Below are 19,408 nucleotides of genomic sequence, written 5' to 3'. Positions count from 1 at the left end.
TAAAATTTTTTTTCGTCTTTGGCACGAAAGACTAATTAAGTTTTCCCAAAATTGTACGAAATCACACACACGAATTATACAATTAGACTGTTCCCAACTAGCATAACCATGGTAGAGAGATCGTTAATCGGATTATGACTCTTGATTGGGAAACTTTGATACTAAATTGGGAACGTTGTGAAGGCGTGTTTTATAGATTAATTTACGAAAACTAGGTTCGTTCAAATTCTTTTTATTTTTAATAGTAAGTTTAAGAACAACTACATAAACACATTTAAAAAAAGCATGGTATTAAGTCATCACTTACGGAAAGATAATAAGAAAAAATAATAAGAAAAAAATAATAAGAAAAAAAGTACAGCAACAATTTTCAGAATTCAGAAAAATTTGCAAAATTAATAGCATTTATTTATTGAATACAAAAATGATTGTCGATATCTAATAAATTTATAATCTCACAAATCTGAATGATCTAGCACAGTTAATTAACCTACCAATTTTTCCAAAAAGTCATCGTTTCTGACGTTCTAGTAATAATAAACGTACTCGAGTTATTGGCAAATAAACACTGGACTATTTTTGCAATGTAATTTTCAATTGTATGCTTCCATCGAGCCGGTGTACACACGTACATATGTTCTGAATCTTGGAATGTAATAACGCGTTGGCAACGTCAAGAAATTCTCGGAAAACTGATCGATAAATTCCAGTTGTTCGGTGATACATGAATGCCTGTGATCGAGATCAACGCGACTGTAATCTCCCGTGCATTCGATACGTTACGAGAACTCGACTGAATCTAATCACGTGAGCTGTTGTAGCGTGCTTCGAAGCCTGCAAGGAATTGGAATTATGCAGACCAGCGGGTTCAACTTGCTCATAGACAGTATTCATTGGCATTCTGGCCAATCAATAACAATCGCAAAAAAATCGTAACTGGGCTGCGACTCTTAATGCGAAATAAAACCTCTTCAGGTCGATTACGAGATACGGGAACCAAATGGAGACCTATTTCTCTTTTTAATGCATTCATTAATTTGCAATTTTTCCCCTAATTATAACACATGCTTAATTGCTCTTCAGAATATTAGATGTAGGTATACATTAATTTGTAGCTGTTACAATTAATCAATGGTAACCTCGTTGAAATTCAAATTGATTATTAACAAATATATAAATTTTCTGTGAGATGCAGTAGGAGCATAGAAAATGTTGACAACTATTTTTAAAACTTGAATCTTGAAAATTATAAATAAACGAGAACGGCGAAAAGCTTGTTGCACGTAACATGCAATCATAAATGCAGGATCATTCGCGGAAGGATCATTCGGTATTTGTTTTCGAATGTGACGTACTTGTCTTTGAATAATTCAAATTGGCCTCGATACTTTTACATGATGGAATGCGACCTGGATTAGTATGCACATATACTTGCGAAGTATAAGATAGTTACTGAACTCACCTAATGAAAGTTTCTCGCCAGAATCCGGTGGCAAGGTAAATCCTAGAACGGCCATGCTGGCGATTAGAACGCACGGCACGATCAGGTTGAAGAAATAGTAAAGCGTTCGCCTTCTGATGATAACGACGAACGTAATATCTATATACGGCTCCGGGCAACAATTGTAGTAAATTTCGTTCCTTTTACCAGGAACCCCTGTAACAAATTTCATCAAATTATTTGACCCTAAGTGCTGCATCCTACGACGGCATAATAATCTGTATTTTGCATTTATTCGATCCTGTACAGAAAGTTTCGTATCGTTCCAACATTTCATGCCCTTTTCCAAAAGAAAAAAAATCTTGAATCTTTCCCTTTGCGATTACAGGAGGACACAGCCGTACATTGGCGAAATTACTAAAATATTTCTTTTCAATTCTACTTTGCAAATCACTCGCTTCCTCGGCAAGATTCCGTGTCGCGAACCGGCGCGGCGCGGCCGGCGAAGTAAATGGAATAATTAAAAGACGACGAAGATAAAGTGGAGAATATTCGAAGCTGGCAGTTTTCGCTCGTGGAGGAAAAATGCTCGCGGAAATAAGAGACGGGCTCCGATAACGATGACTCAACTATTTTAGACGGGTGCCCACCATGCACTTGAATTATCTCCGGCAACATACCGGAACAGAGAGATGGAGAGAGACCGCGGCTTTATTTTCAAGTGTTTCTTCAGTTACAGCCACATTTTCCTGCAGCTGAAGTCACTTAAGATACATTTCTGCCAAGGGCTTCATAAGCCCTGTATATACCGCGGAGTACATACCAACACCTCGCGCCGTATAGATCCCCGGAAATAAAAGCTACGCGCCCGCAGAGAGAAACATTTCCATTTTACAATTTTCCTAAAACTGTCCGTGTTCGGTCGGCACACACGCCGGAATTGATATTTACAAACAATTCTACGGAAAACCCAACGCAATACCTTTCATTGTGCAGCCGTTTTATTTGATGTTCCGTTCGAGTCAAGTTTATTAGATCGTCCCGCCAATTCTGGCTTTTTATTGCTCTATTATTTACGTTGGGAGCGGTCCTCCCTTCTTCGGTAAAATTTGTCGATCTATTTAACAGCGGAGATTCTAACTAATTTGAGTCGAGGTTGTTGGACCGTCACGCTAATTCGTTTATTGCCCTGCTAGGACTTTCGAATTCCTCCCCTAAGCTTTTGGCATCTGCTACAGGTCGTTCTACTCGTTTTGCTAAGTACGACTTTTGTTCTTGGCGGAAATTACAAGTTGTTTGCGAAAAGCTTTCTTATGTAGTAGCACACTGAAATGTGCCTAATAAACGTACATCTGTGACGCAGAATTGAATAATAATATTCTTTCTCTCATCTGGAGGATTAAAATAAAACTGTAATTATTTAAGAAGTACCACTCATCTCCGATTTTGATGAAATTTACATAGATTTCGACGTTTTGAACAACTTTTTCCTTTTCCAACATAGGGGGGGGGGGGGTCGCTTTTCGAGATATTCGGAAAGAACTATTGCTAATACTAAAAGAGCTAAAGTGACCCGCCTATATTGGAAAATGAAAAGGTTGTTCAAAATGTGTAGCTGCATAACATATATGAATTTCATCAAAATCGGAGATGAGTGGTACTTTCTAAATTGCCAATAAAACTCGTGATTATAATTAAAGAATACAATAATCAATTGATAAAAGTAGTATTACAAAATCGTCATGAATTCAGCAAAAATATTACTTCCGCAGAGACTGTGTTTTCTGTAAAGATGCGCCTCGCTGAAACGTTAATATATAATATTTAATATTGTTTTATGCAGTTACTGAACGTATTTGGAAAGCATTTAAATCATTCGTATTTTAAAACTCCTCTCACGGTGAGACTTCATTTATAAATTGACTTGTTATTCAGGGAAAATTGGCGTTCGATCGGCTTTGATCAATTGAAATAGCAATACGATGTTTCAAGAAGTAAATTGGCTACGACCGTCGTCATTGGCATCGATCAAAGCCAGCCAAGCTAACCGTGAATGCAAACGTTTCGTTGATGTTTCAGTGACCGTTCGCGGCGAAACGGTAAAACGGTAAATTACACGCGGAACGACTATTCTTAGGTTTGCCGAACTCATATTCCATTTCGAAGTGTAAACTAAATGTCGCCCTCTGTTGACAATCTCGGGCGAAGTAATGAACAACCGGGGGGAATACGCGGTAAAAAGTAACCAAGTAAATTCGCTTGCATCGGTGAAGCCGACGATTCGGCGCAAACATAGCACGATATCTCCCAGTTTGAAAGTAAATAATTCCGCGCGGAACTGCGCTAATGGTGAATTATTAAACAGCCGTTCCTCATACCACACTGCGATCCGAGCCGTTTCGGAAACGCGTATGACAAACTTTTTGCTAATTGCGGGAAAGGATTAACCTTGTACTCGCGCGAACGTGATTTGCCCAATTTTCACTATCGAGTAAACGTAACAGATAAACTGCGAATATTCCCACGAATTCGCACTTTTACAGATTATTTTATTTTTTTTAATTTTACGTCACTGATTCACAGTGACTCGTGTAACTGTTCGCACACACTTTGAATCATAGCTTTTTTTTTTTTTAGTGAAGCTGGCAGGATTTTTAGTAAATGACGTGTAGTGAAAATTTGGAATTTTGCATTTGGTTGAAATTGCGAAGAACATCTGAGGAAATTGCTTTTTGAAGCCTCGGTTTATGTTCGTGACATTATTATATGTCATATAATTTACATATAATACGTACGTATTTTACGTTTAAAAATGGCTATTCAAGAATTATTATTAGACTGCAGATCTTTGCAGAAAATAAAAATTATATAATTTGATTGCAACGAACAGAAGCTGAATAACAATATGTTTTTCCGTGAAATATTTTCAATGAGTCAGAAATGAGATAGTAATATTGTTAGATTATACTAAAACAGTTTTCCATCTTAGTTATTCCCTTTTTTTTCACGAGAAAAAAAATTTGACGAGAAGATTAAGAATTACTATCTATTTCGTGAATACAATTTTTTTTTCTGCAGGTTGTAAATATTTTTTAATTCCACCAACGCGACCATTGCTTTTTTATTTTGACCGAACATGATGTATCTGGGTGTCGTTACTCATTGATGTTCGCCGGCTGGTACGCCCAAATAATGGTTGATAACGAAGCCGTATGCTCGAACGCGAAGATAAAAAAAAAGAGAGAGGTATGCCGCTTGTGGTAAGCAAAAATGAATTTTCGACAGTGACGAGAACGTCGAAGTAACATGTTCGTCCACATATAAGGTGATTCGTAACTGGCGACACAGTCTGGTCTGAAAGGCGATTCTACGAGGAAAAAAGAGTCGCAGAAAGAAGAATTAATTGTTGTTGCGTTTATCCTGATTCAAAGTTGCACAATTTTCATTCATAAATCAAGTCAATTGTATACGAGGAAGTCGCAAGTATCGATTAATTAAAAAAATTAATCGTTTTTGCATTTAATACAATGAAGCCCCTAGAACAGGTTGTACAGTGTTCATAGGAAATGAATAAAAAGAGCATGAATGATGAATGAAGGAACGTTATTTCGATGATAAATGATGTTCGTTGAATTTTTTAAGTACCAAGTGAACAGCGAATTTTGCATACTTTTGACAAAAATGGCTGGGTCGAATGCAGAATAGTACAAAATTGTAAGTAATGAAAAACACTGTTGTATTTAACTCGCCAATATTATTTAAAAAAGAAATAAACGTAGCTCCTGTATCTTGCAATCAATGCAGACAATTTTTATTTTCTATGAAAATCCGCAATCTACAAACAACATTATGACAATAATTACAAAATTACAGAAGCGACAAAAATGCTTACAAACACAAGCATGGGCAACAATATGGTCAACTACCAGATAAGATTGGCAAGTCAGGTTTTACTGAAGTGTATTATGCCAGGTAAAACTTGCCAGGTAGAATTTTACTTTTTTTTAAAAACAAAAAGTATCAAATAAAAAATATTTTATTTCTTCCTTTCTCCCCTTTTTTTTCGTCACAGAATCGTTTCACATTGTCGATTGTACGACCAATCACGAACCACGCTGTACATTCGTCGAAATATTTATTTACCGTCGTTCAAAAAATTACGGAACACGAAATTCGTAAATCGCACGATTTCCAAGAGTTTAAACGGGCGCAATTAACATCGTAAATAAGTGAACTACCACAGGCGAGAGCCCTATTCGGTTAGAATTAACAAGTGGCAGGCTCGGAATCGTCCCCGTTGACGGGGAACGTTTGAAAACGCCTTTCCGGTTGTAAAATTCATCCGACAAGCAAGTTAGTTGGTTAATTGGTTTAGCATTTCGAAAGGCAAACGATTGGGCGTTATTACGTGCGTGGGAACGGGTTCACCGTAGATTGAAATAATTAGTGCGATTTCATGTCGGGACACGAAGTTCTAATTAATTTTCACACGCGAAGTGGAAAACGTTACCACCATGTGTAGCCGGACCGGGGGGTGGGGGATGAAAATCTGGATCGGATGGAGCTACCGGTAGTAAGATGCAGCTGCTGTCGCGCGACGAAAACGATTGATCGCGCGCGGGCTCCTTTGTGCTTCCCCCCCTCCCCCAACCCCGGTGAACACGCGGGCCGATTTTAGAATTGCTAATCGCCGTGGAATTGCTTTCAACGCCGAGGAAACTACTCGGCTGTGTCAGGAAACGATCCTCGATAAGGGTTGTAAAAACTCACCTAACAGATCCCACTCGCCGTTAGTGATGAAACTGCTGATGTCACCTCCGGATTCATCTTGCAGCTGCAGGTCCAACTGTTGACAATTTATTGCGATCGATTAGAACCGAAACTGTTCGAGCAAGCCCTCCTTCCTTTTTTATTCGACACAGTTTCTAGCGGACGTCGTATACAGTAGATTCAAAATGTATTTTCTACTTTGAAAGGTAAAATTGCAAGAAACATTTGAATGACAAAATTCTCGAAAAATTGATATTCAAACTGGATTCACTTGAAAGCCTCTAATTTTGCAATTCGTCGTTTACCTTTGTCTAAGATATTTTTGTATGATTAGATAATTTTTACTTCGCACGAAAATCTACAGTTCAATTACCAGAAATCTTCATCCGGTATAATTAGCTCAAATAAAATGGAATAGAATTTAATTATCTGTGTTCGCAGTTTCAATAAATTTCTAGTAAAATAAAAATGCTATTAAAAAGTGTTTTGGGAAGCATTTATGTGTTGTAGGTTTACAAAAACATTAATCGTACTATTCATAAAAAAGTGATTCAAAGATGATTTCATAATATACGTAAAAGTGACGATTTTGTAATCACAGCTAACCTAAATAACTTTCCACCGGTACGCGAACCGATGGAAAAGAATATTGTCGAAGTATCTTACCACGAATATGGTCGTCCATTATACATATTAACCAACCGAAACGACGAGCCGGAAACCGCATTACCGTGAATTCTCTGCAGGGCACAGTGCGCCGCGTATATATTGTCCCCGAAATACACCTTCCGCGATTCGTGAATTTTTAGGAATCCTCTCGGAATAATGTTTCCGAGAAACATTATTACCATAGTTTCGTTTGAGCGAGCTAAAAGGTTGGCAGAGCTCCGCCGCGTTTATGGAACTATGTAATGTAAAGCCGTCAAGCTTTGCGAACTCGATGAACGTATCATTATCTTGCATTTAATGGAAGCACTATAATAATTTTGTGCTAATATTCCATCGAAAATATTTCGCTTATCTCGATTTCGTTTAGTTTAATCCGATTTCTTTTTATCCGATGAAAATCGATCAATATATTGCAAAATGGAAATATTGGGAAAGTTTTAGTGCTTTTCATGAAGTAATTATTAAACTATTGTGGTTATTTAACTTGTTGAACTTGATGTTTTCTCAACTGAACGGTACTTACAATTAAATTAGGCAAGAATACTGTGTTTATCAACGTCACATATTTTTACATATTCAATGCGCACTGGAACACGATTTGCGTGCCGCTAAGGAAAGCTGAAATCAAATATCGACGAGTGCGCATAATTAATCGATTCGTCTGATAATTTTAATTTTCGATCGAACTAGCAAACACATTTCGAAAAACAAATCGGAATAAGTCGAGTTTACGAGGGTAAACGACGTCGTTCGAAAAATCGAGTTAAAACTGCTGCTCTCGGCGAAGCAATCTAACTTTGCCATCTGACACACATAAACGTAATCATCTGATTAGGATCCTGCAAGACCATCTTGAAACCGGAGGCATGTAATTTTAATTGGATGTCTATTTAAATTGGCTGTCCTTTCGGGGGCAGTACGTGGCAAATTAAAAGTAAACCGAGCTAAAGCACAGTGAATACGTGAAAATGTGGTCTCACCGTGTCTTTACGAATTCTTAAACTAACCGCAAATGGAAATTCAAGAACCTAATCGATGTTGACACTGGCCAGCTTGAGATCTACAAGGAAGACTCTCTCGCGTCCTCGAAACAGCGAAGTGTCATTAACACAAAATCCGTTTAACTTCTGCACGAGTTTATCGTACTCCTTAGGATCTTCATTTAGCGTTTAATGTTTCATTAAATTAGTCCTCGAGTCGAGTTTAATGGCATCGAGGTTATGCCGTATAACCAATTTTTACTGTCTGGATTTTGTCTCGCCTTTTATTACACCATTATGAATAATAAACTTGTAATAAAAGAACACAAGTAAAATTAACAGTGGAAATATCGAACCGGTCAAAACCTGTTACCCAAGATGAAAATTTAACAAACAAAAATTAAACATTCTAAGCACAACTGTAAGACCTCGTTTAAAAGTTTGGAGCTTTTAGAAATAGAGAAATTTAAATAATACTTTAATTTTAACTTTAATTTTAGGGAAATTTCAAGTTAAAATTTATTAGAAATTTCAATTCCGCGCACTAAATTATAGAAAGCATTTTATTTAATAAATTGTACCCCTATTAAAATTTACTATGAAATTATTTTAATTCAAATTAAAACCCCCTAAGATTTAATTCTACCAAAATCTTTTCTAGCTATCCCCTCTTCTTTTTTCTTCATCCGAAATATGACGAAAGCCGGTCCGAGCCATCGTCTTATATCGGACTAAAGCTGTATTAGTGAATATCGGCGTGGGTCAGAAGCGACTCCGACATAGGCCTTGAACTCGCAGGAGTCCGAAAGTTCGAATTGTGATTACGACTGATATTTTCGGCCGCGAACTATGGGAACGTTCGCAGAGTAAATTACTTACTTGAAAGCCGTCGTAGGTCCAAGATCCGAATTTCATTTCGCAGCGTTGATCATCAAAGGGGAACCAGGTAATGTCTATCTTGCAAGTGCTCTTGAATATGCCGGGCGGTACGTATAAGCAGGTCCCATTGTTCTTCACGACGACGTTCGTCGGATAAGTGCCGTCGAACCCTTCGTCCGCGCTGCAACAAATGATTGTTAACGTTAAACGGGATCCGATTGATTTTTTAACGGATCGCGGGGACTGCCTAGCCTTCCATTAGGGGATAAAGCGCGCCGCAGCAAATGGCGCGATACCGGACACGTGTGCGTGCCGAGGATAATCGATAATTATTGGATCGTAACATGAATTCGTTCGGTTATCTTCAATATCTTCTTGTCATTTAACAAAGTCGAGAATCACAATGAATTGATTATAAAATCGATGACTAAAAGTATTTCGTGTTTATTTAATCACAGTTAGCTGCATTCGCAATGAGTCATGATGAAATCAGTAAAATTAACGCAATTATCTTCTTCGAGGTTTACTTTTATTAGTATTATTTACAAGAATAATACAACAGGTTTCTTAAAAACGGGCTATGGATTTTATGCGTTCATGGTAAAGGTGGGTTGGTTTATTTTATTAAACATAAAATAGTAAAAACATTAGAAGAATTTAAACACGTTGTTACATTAATTTCAGCACATTCAAATTATTAAGAAATTAAATAGATTTCTATTTTAAACCTGTTTTTTGCAATTGGAGTAGAACATTTTTCTTTTGTATAAAAAACCGCAGTTTACTTATAACTCATCAACTGTCATAATCGTTTAAACGACTTCATTTATAATTCATGATTAATGGTGCGTCATAATATTTATTTTTAAATGATAAATTGATTTCCAATCTCAAATACGTAATACAGGGTTGAAATATTTGCACTAGTTATTTATAATGTATTTATTATTTATTGTTGCTATGTATTGTTATATGTAATGTATTTATTATATTATATTAGGCGAATTATGGTACTTGACAGTACTCGAAATTATACAACTTTTTATTCAACAGAAACAATCAAATCTCACATAAGATGGACGAGAATATTAATTACTCCGTGGCCACGTCGAGATAATTGGCGTGAAAAAATTATCCAATCGATAGCAAACGTATTCAACTTTTTCCATTATTCTGAGAATATCGATCGATATAATTTTCTCAGTTTTAAACAAACTAACACTTTCTATTACATTCCGTCTCCGTCAACCATCTGCTCTGGCTGCAGGTGTTCCCGAACATGAATACCATTGAATTACTCTGCGTCCTGTTAGCGATCCTATTCCGATCAATAATTGATTTATTGCGTCGAAAGCAATTTTAAATGCATAGAATTTGATATTCGTTTTTCCGACTCTTTCAAGTTTTAAACTGATTTTATTTCGTTTAACACCAATTTCCTTTCCATTTGACACCAATTGCAATCCGTTTATCAGGGGAATTGTGTTGGAAAAGGATACGGCTATTTCCCTTGTGTTTCAGTGAAAAATCCACTTTTGTCCAAGACGAGTGAAATATTAATGAAAATGGGCTTTACCATGTTTGGAACAAAATTATCTAAGTTTACTTACACGACGGAAAACACCACTCTCATAAGCATACTCCGCAGTGTCTACAACCTCATAAAAAGTAAGTTCCCTACAACATGTTTCAGTGTACTTTACAAGCATAAATATTTTACGGCGAGTACCGCTCAGAAATGACTGATCGCGCAAATGGTTTACAGATTGAAGAAAAACAAAAACAATGGTCAGTTCATTATCTTGTAGTTGCTGTTCTGCCGTTTAGTTGTGTGTATTGACTCGAGGTACATAAAAACGACAACATAAAATTGCATTCCTTCAGTGAAATAAACAATTAAATATTTTTGAATAGTAGGGTACACATTTTTACATCACTCTTCCTTCCAACATATTTGTTATACTATAACTACAAGAATTATTTGCAAGTGTCAACGTTATACTCTACTATTATTCTACGTAAAAAAAATCAAATTAATTTTGTACACGGTGTTATTTCAAATAGTTCTAAATTCATTACGACGATATTTCTATCACGTTTTGTATGAGAGTATACGATGCATTTAACAGAATTTTATCACCATGAAGGTTATCGAAACAAATGTTGGTAACAAACGTATTGAATGAACGAAAGTATATTTTATTAGATTTCGAATTTCACTTTTAATTTAGGTAGGATTACACGGACGAGAAATGGAATAAAAATCGAGAATAAGAGAATAATAAACAAAAGATTAATTGCTTGTCCAAACAAGATCTACAATGCCAAGCCTCTGTGCAATGATACAGAGGATCCCGAAGTTAGATTTCGGGGTTAGGAATTTAACCGCATTGCTATCTCTGCTTTGAAGCTGTAAATTCTAATTGCCGGGCATGCGACTGATTTGTTGCCACTACGTTTACACGATAAATCGCAGTCATCGGAAATAATATATCTGCTCCTCCTGTTTCGAACTAAAAGCACAGACGACGAGTATCGATGCGTACTCTCTTTCGATTTGCGCTATTGCAAGATTTCCCACCCATAATTTTTATTAATTAATACTTCACTTTCTCGAGAAACACTCGGATAATTTCCATTGCCGAGTGGCTTTGATCGAATAACAAATTACTTACTCGTGCTTACACTTAACTCAGCCCCGACATACGGAGTTAATTATAGAAATTCAATGGAGCTCCTTCGTAGCTTTACACGAGTCGCTTGATAATCCAGAGATTTCGTTGCATTCTATGAAAATTGCGGAAGAAGGACAGAGTCAAATTCTACAGGGACTTATCGTGTCATCGTTAAAAACTCTGTCATTTGTTAGACACCATAACTCCATCCTGTGTTCTCTGGCTTCGAGGGACGCACAGGGTGGATGGATGGGTGCACCAACTAAAAATGACGTTGATGAATCAACTAATATTTCCTTGGAGCCTTCCCTTCCTGTAATCTTCTGTGTAATTTGTGCCGACTCACCTATTTTTCTGCATTTCATTATTTGCTGCATGTTGTCGTAGAACTGTGATTATCCTTTCACTTTTATTCATCCACGTGTTAATTTGATACATTCTTTTTTCTTGCGAATGCTGTGAATAATCTTTTAATTTCTCATCTTTTCATTTTCAGAGAAGGAATTTACTAAGTTAGTTATTTACGTTACTTTTTATTTACTTTTCGAACGTTCTAATATTCGTGGACACGTATCTGAAATTATTTTAGCAAAAGATACACCAAAATGTATGAACTAAATTCTGGTAAATACAGTAATTTTGAGAGTCCAGAATACCAATTACGGAGTTAATATGAAAATGATTAACTTCGAATTCTATAATTCTAAATTTTGGTAAAAATTAGCAATCTGGCAACGAGAGAGATCGATTCTGCAGAACGATGCCATTGATAGATACCTTTCCAACTTTTCTGTGAAGCTTAGTACACAGGTTTGGACGAAATTCAGCAGATCCTTTGTGTCCCGTGCTTGCGACAGAAATTCTCTGTTCACATTCTTTTGGTTTCCTTCGAACCTCCAAAGCATTCCTTTCAATCAGAAATTTTCGAATTTCTCAATTATCCCTCTTTGGTATATCGAGACAATAACTTATCGACGACCGTGGTATGCTACTAATTAAAAATTCCATCGCAGTAACATTATATAGCTTTTAAGAAATCATTTCTGCCAATTATTTGAACACAAAATTATTAAACAGATAAATAGAAACGAATTCAATAATGACCACCGAAATGGCAACTACCATTATGGTACCCACACATTCCTTTCGTGAAAATTCACATATTTTCTGTTTTATATACTGTAAAATCATTGATTTCTTTGCAATTATATTAAATTTTATTACAAATTTTATTGAATAATTTATTTTATTTTATTTTTTATTGAATTAATAAGCAAAATGTTTGAATTGCGAAAATCTTTTGTGCAACTGTGATTCGGGGGGAATTAAGAAAAATAATGCCGACATCTTTAGCGATTTCGAAGGAAACAGTTTGTAACGCTTAATTTAGCTTACCCAGATTAATTATAGCGTCCGATATCAATGCTTCAAGTAATCGGCCTTGCAGCCTGATAGACTCATTCAAAATCTTGGTATTAGGAACGCTTTGAGAGGGAGGCGGTGATCTAAACACCGGCAAATCCTGTTTGGTAGGTCGGCTAAGGGCAATTTAAAGCTTTAAGCCGTAACAGTCATTAGGAGGAATGTGGGAGGATTGAATTGGGAACCGTCTAACTTGCACATTTGGTTCCCTTCCCTGTTACAACTTGCTTCGTTTATCCACGGCGACAGCAAATTGCGGACTATTGGAAAATCAAGCAGGACAATTACTGTACTTTCCTTTTTTTCAATTTTCTTGCTATGTACTACAGTCAGCCACGAAATATACTTGTCAAATTTTAACGATTCAAAATGAACAAACAATATTTATTCCAATGTCAATCCATGTGATTTTCGTATGTATTCTTTGTATAAGTGGAAAGATATACTGATGCATAAACAGTAAATGATAACATGAACACAAACATACACGAAAATAATCCACAATTTATCTTAGAAAATAATGTAATACCTACTGGCTTGAAGGTTGTAATACCATGTGTTTTCATATATGTAAAATGTGATTAACACTAGGTTTAAGGAGCCCTAAAAATTACTACAGTGTTTACACTATATATGTCCCAACTGCCTAGCCCATAAAAGTCCCAGAACTATCTCCACTGCCGCGGGCCATGCCCCGTGAGTAAACACTGTATTTTACATTACTTTATAAAACTAATATGAATGTATCTATCAAAACTTGTAGCCATTTTTTTAATAATATAATTTTTAATAAATAATTCCTCGCGGATGCATCTTCACAATCTCAATATTGGCGGGTAAATCTAGTGTTAATTTGGAAAAAAAAATAAAAATAAAAAATGTGATTTGAAGTTGCGACTTGCTCGGTACTGGTACGGTGACAAATACCTCGTGACGTAACAGTATTATGAGTGGTAATAAAACTTTAATTGTTAATATCTCGAAACGTGTCTGACCCTATAATGGTAAATATTCGTAAACGGAAGAACGGACTCTATAAGTGTGCAAAGTCTCAAGTAAATCGGTGACCCGAAGGTCATACACCCTTTTTGTAAGTGGTAGGGGAATAGTAGGGACGGATCGTGGACACTTAACCGAGTCAATATTAGTGTAACTCAGCCGCAGATAAGTGTATAGTTTTATGCGATTGTACAGTATCGACATACTTTTGAGCTGCAGTATACATCCCTCGCAAGTCCAATGGAGGAGCAGACGGCTCTCGAATCTAATTATTCGGGTGCTCGAAACGTAGGCGAGCGCGATTAACAGCGAAACGGAGCAGAATCGGTCGAACGACTGAACTTTCCTCGTGGATACACAGAAATCGGCGAACGGAACGGAACGGAACGGGATGAAAGGGGGCCGGGTTTCGAAGCGTTGCCCCGATTTACTTAATAATTTCATCACGCCCCGAAAAATGCCGTCGGTCCTCGCTCACTATTTATCCAGATAATTGCGAGCGAGTCGAGCGCGAAATATTTCTCGCCGTGAATCCGGTCCGACGGCCGCTCGAATCGGCCGTGTATCTGCTAATGAACGGGCCGGGTCGGGTCAGGCCGGATCGGGCCGGACATGGGCGAATCGTTCATTCCTCAATTATTGTTTCGTGCACCCGCCAGGTCCCTTTAAGGACAACGCACAGGGAAAATATGATTTTGAATGGGATGTATCGGGACGATTCCACGGGGCAACGGATATAAGGCCGGTGAATGGTATACATAATATACTCCGGCATCCAGGCGACTAAGGATTGGTTGGAAGCCGGCCAGTTGGCCGCAACCCAATCCGTTATTTCATTCTTTTTGAATCCACCCTCTCTGTACCACCTCGTGCTCGGCCTGCTGCCCTGCCACACCCACCAACACGACCACCATCCACATCCAACCACCCACAAAGGCACGGGGGGTTGGGGTGCGGGGGGCAGGGGGAATGTGGGTGTTTCCCACCCATTCACACCACGCTGCACACAACGCTTCCGCACGTTTCTTTCTGCCGCATGCGAAATTCGCATAAGCGGCGTCGCCCTTTGACGACGAAAATTAAATTCCCATCGGGAGCCTCGCGAGCCACCAAGGATGATAATGTTTGCGTACATGTCGACGCGCCCGGAGTATCTCGGCCACCGATGGTATTTATGCTCGCCGACCACCGGCTGAATTAGTATCGATTTACGTTTAACAATAAATGCTGCGCCACCGACTGCTAATGTTTCCCATGGATCCCGACCGTCCGGGACTTACGGATTTACGTATGGAATGCGACCGGCTTTTCATACGCTAAATTAACGCCCCCTTGCGCGTGTCTGAGCGAGTTTGATCCGCGGGATCCAAGAGATCACCGTTCTGTTTTCGTTCCGGTTAAAGTTTCTTGGAATTCCTTGACACTGTTGCCAGCTTATCCGCGTGACTGTGCCAGAGCGTTCGTGGAGGAATACTAGCTGCTGAGAGGCAATATTTTTATATCATAATATTAGGGGGACCCATATGTAATCAATTATTTTGAAATCTAAAACAAACTTTGTAGTAAATTCAAGTTTTTATTTCTTAATTTATTACATAATCTCCATCATTATCAAGGACAGTTTGCCATCTTTCCTGCAAATTTTCAATCCCCCTCTTATAGAAATCCAGGGTTCGTGACGCAAAATATGACTCAAGGTGCCTCCTTACATCTTCTACAGAAGTGAATGTTTTATTTCTTAAATAATGCTCCAGAGATCTGAAAAGATAATAGTCAGAGGGAACAATATCCGGTGAGTACGGGGGGTGCGGTCAAACTTTGTGCGGTCAAAATTGCTATTCTTTGATTTTTTCCTGAGTGAGTTTCGCTGTATGTGGCTGGGCATTGCCAATTTGCAGTATTACACCTTTTTGTGGGCTAAAGATCCCCTCTTTTTCAATAGTTCTGAATACAGCCGTTGTAATGGCTGACAATACAACTCAGCAGTAACTGTTTCTCCAGGTGTCAACAACTCAAAGTGAATTAGGCCACGACAGTCCCACCAAATGCACAGTAACACCTTTCTAAGTGATAAGCTAGGTTTAGGGGTTGATATTGCGGTTTGATTTGCAGAAAGCCATTGCTTGGAACGCTTTATGGTATCATAAAGAATCCATTTTTCATTTTCGGTAACGATTCTGCTAAGAAATGGATCTTTACGAAATCTCGATAGCAATGAAGTGCAAATTGATCGACGAATATTCTTGATAGTCTCAGATAATTGATGCGTTACCCATATTCCTTGCCTATATGCTATTCTCATTTCGTGTAGGTGCCTTTGTATAGTTGACCATGTGGGCCCAAGGCTTCTCGATAATTCTTGTATACTTAATTTTGGATCAGCTTTCACTAGAGATTTTCGGGTGTCATTATCAAATTCAACTGGTCGTCCACTTCTAGGCCTGTTAGAGGGATCATAATCACCAGTAGCAAACCTTCTGAACCAACGTTGACACTTGTTGACCTTCAATACATCTCCATAAACATCACAAATTTTCTTTGTTGTTACAGTTGTATTAAATCCCGCATGAAAATGAAAAAGCATGCAATGACGAATATGATCCTCGGAAGGTACGGACGCCTCCATTTTATTACAGGGTTTTAAAAAAAATTATACTTTGTAGAATATTTTGAACACAGACTGCTTTACCGAAAACTGTAAAAGAATACGTGTTTCCTCTTCAACGATCGGTACAGAACTAAAGGCAAAACAAATTCTTTGCAAATTATTGATTACTTATGGGTACCCCTAATACTAGTTTCAAACGAGTAATGTGTAGTAGTAAGAAATAACACTGACCTGATCGCTTCTATTTTTAATAAATCTTTTTTCTATTGTCACTATACTCGTTCTGTTATGGTTGTCGTGGTTTTATAAGGCAAGGACTTCACTGTAAGCAAACAGTATTTGTTAATAATTGTAATCTATTCATGACTAGAACGACGTGTTTGTCAAATGTTTTCGTGAGACACTATTTGACCACTTATCCATTTGTACAATCAAGACAGTTTATTAATATCTTTTGTAATTCCTTTATAATTCTTTGTATGCTTTTCTATGGATCTATTAAAGTATTTGTTTAGGCTAATGGCGCGGCCTCATTACGTGCGTATGGGAGCATCATCTGCAGGAAAATTATTAGCTGCGTCAACATGAAATCAAGTTAGATTTGCAGTGATGATTAGCAATTTGTGATTCACGAGCGGCGACGAACTTCTGGCAAACTGCAGTGCCTGATAATCTAGTACCTTGGCGAATATTCTGCCTTTCAACCAAGGTGGGTAACCTCATCGAGCACTTCATTATTATTTAAAACTGTGGATGAAAATATTGTAGCTTGCATGTTATGTCAAAGATAATACAACAAATTTTTCGGTTTCAGTATTTATAACTATATGTATAGATGTTCTGAGCTACGTACGCTAGCCAATTTTTGATAAGAATTTATCTAATATTCAATGAGAGTTTTATTTCACATGATTTTCTTTTTGCGTTATTTTAAATCATGAAATGCAGCGTACCTTTTTTATGGAATTCTTTAAACACGTAATCGAAGAGATCTATTTTAAATTGTACTTATCTCAATAACGATCAACAAAAAACTGAAACTAGCTATTGTCTTGTACGGCAATATTTTATCCGTCCAATCTCTAATGCAATAAAAAGAAATGTTTTACATTTTATATTAGGTTGTAAACTAGTCCTCGCGTTTATGGCTCTCGGAGAAGTTCACCGAAGTATTTTCTTATCGGCCATTTGCTTTTTGCACTGTGCAATTCAAAAGTATAATTCAACAGAAATTTGAAATTTTACGTTAATGAAATTCATGACGGGGAATACGTATAGTAAAAAAAAGCGCATAAATTCAGTTTGCGACCGGGTGTCCATGCTGGACAAATTGCGAGGTTCTTGGAAGTTGTAAATTGTTAATTTACATGCTGAGTTAACCTTCCATTAACGTGCTGGATGGGTTGCATACGCTTCCGAGAGTTTTACGTGATGCACTTTAGTGCACCTGTACCTTCATTACAATAGGAGATCCGAAAATTTTCAAAATTATACTTTAGGCAAACAGACATTGTTCCGTGAACATAAATACTAAAAATTAACTCTTCCATAAACATTAACTCTTCGTTGCTGATGTGGTGCGTGGTAAACCCCGCTAGATATGATGCAAGCTGCAGGGAAATGTAATTCTGTGTAATATTTTCATTCGGTCGATGATAAATGTTAATAGAAATTTTAATTTGTTAATTCCACAAATTTCAAAAATGGATACACACTATTTCATCTACTTTCTCTACTTTTTGCATTGTGGAATTTTATTCGATTCGGCAAATGAACGGCTCATTTGTATGACGCTGGTCGCGAACGCGTTAACACATTGAACGCCACGTGAGTTACATTTAACTCACGCTGTGTTTGTTTAAGGGATTGCGTGAGTTAAATACGACTTCGAACTGTGGACTGTGCTCAAGAGAAAAAATATGAGGTCCCGGGGCTCGGCCTCACTTTTCTACTTTGGTGTTCGGTGTGTTAACACAAATTTCATCTAGATTAAACTTTACCTCAGGAAACCAGAAATTTTTAACTTTTTTTTCACGTAATCCTGTCGATTTTGGCGAGAAAATGTCGAAAATTCATGTTTCAATCCTAGGAGATCGCTAGTTCAAAAGTTATGCGCGCGTAAAGATGTGCGATTTTCAGCGTTTTTGACAAGTAAGGACGCCGCACATGTACGATCTGTTTGCCTTGGTGTGTACACGGACAGAATGGGAAGCGTTCGGTTTCAGACGTCCGTTGTTCGGCAAACAACATCGTTGCCGTTATCTCAATTTGCAACCGATCGAATTCCTCGAGCAAGAACCGCAACACACCGGAGCGAATTAACAATTTACAGAAGCTGCCGTTCAAAACGACACCGCTCCAATAACCTCCGATGCGGATTCGATACGCCCCCGTTCGCGTCTTGAAAAAGCTTCATTTCATAAGTATCGTCCGGGCTGTTCGTGCCAGCGGGCTATCGTCATTTCAACGATCGACAGCCATCTCTCTCTCTCTCTCTCTTCGTCGCATATACACATGTAGATAAATGCGCGCTGCATCCTGGGGGCGGTTCGTGTTTGCACGAGCCAAGTCCGACCAGGTAAATAGTTTCGGTTCATCGGCCTTCAAACCCTTCCCAACACATCCATGCCAATGGGGCACACAGGAAGCCAGAAAATCGAAAGGCAAGAGGGCCACTTCCGTGATCGGGGTTATAGGTACACGCGAATAGGAAAAACGGTTGCAGGGAAGGGGCAGCTGGAGGGGGGAGGGGAGGGTCCGATGAATTCCGGAAGGGGGGTGGGGGCTTGAAATTCGGTCCTTTGTGTTGCGGCATTATACAAAGTTTTCGCGATCGCTGGATACCTTGAAAAAGATCAACCGGCCTCGTAAACGGAACAACATTTCAACGGAAACGAGCGATCGCTTTTGCACGGCCAGTTTGCACGGCAGCTCGCCGAGAAAAGATCCCCCCACGTTTGATGCG

At 38.0% G+C, this 19,408-nt stretch overlaps 2 protein-coding genes across 3 annotated transcripts in view; both read right to left on the bottom strand.

The window, feature by feature from the left end:
* LOC143354838 (uncharacterized) overlaps positions 1–19,408 on the bottom strand; it is a 453,699-nt gene that overhangs the window by 20,881 nt on the left and 413,410 nt on the right. The window lies entirely within an intron of this gene.
* Positions 1–19,408, bottom strand: part of Nachra7 (nicotinic acetylcholine receptor alpha7 subunit) — a 311,133-nt gene that overhangs the window by 12,437 nt on the left and 279,288 nt on the right. For both annotated transcript variants that reach the window (XM_076788934.1, XM_076788942.1), the window contains exons 5-7: positions 8,740–8,920; positions 6,212–6,287; positions 1,463–1,657 (exon numbers count right to left, since the gene is read on the bottom strand). In XM_076788934.1, coding sequence (XP_076645049.1) covers positions 1,463–1,657; positions 6,212–6,287; positions 8,740–8,920 — 452 coding nt within the window. The remainder of the gene's footprint in view (positions 1–1,462; positions 1,658–6,211; positions 6,288–8,739; positions 8,921–19,408) is intronic.

The sequence above is a fragment of the Halictus rubicundus genome, chromosome 1 (genome assembly GCF_050948215.1).
Source record: "Halictus rubicundus isolate RS-2024b chromosome 1, iyHalRubi1_principal, whole genome shotgun sequence".
In the NCBI taxonomy this organism is placed as follows: Eukaryota; Metazoa; Arthropoda; class Insecta; order Hymenoptera; family Halictidae; genus Halictus; species Halictus rubicundus.
Note: the sequence above shows the minus strand (reverse complement) of the source record. Positions and strands in the feature narration are given on the sequence as shown.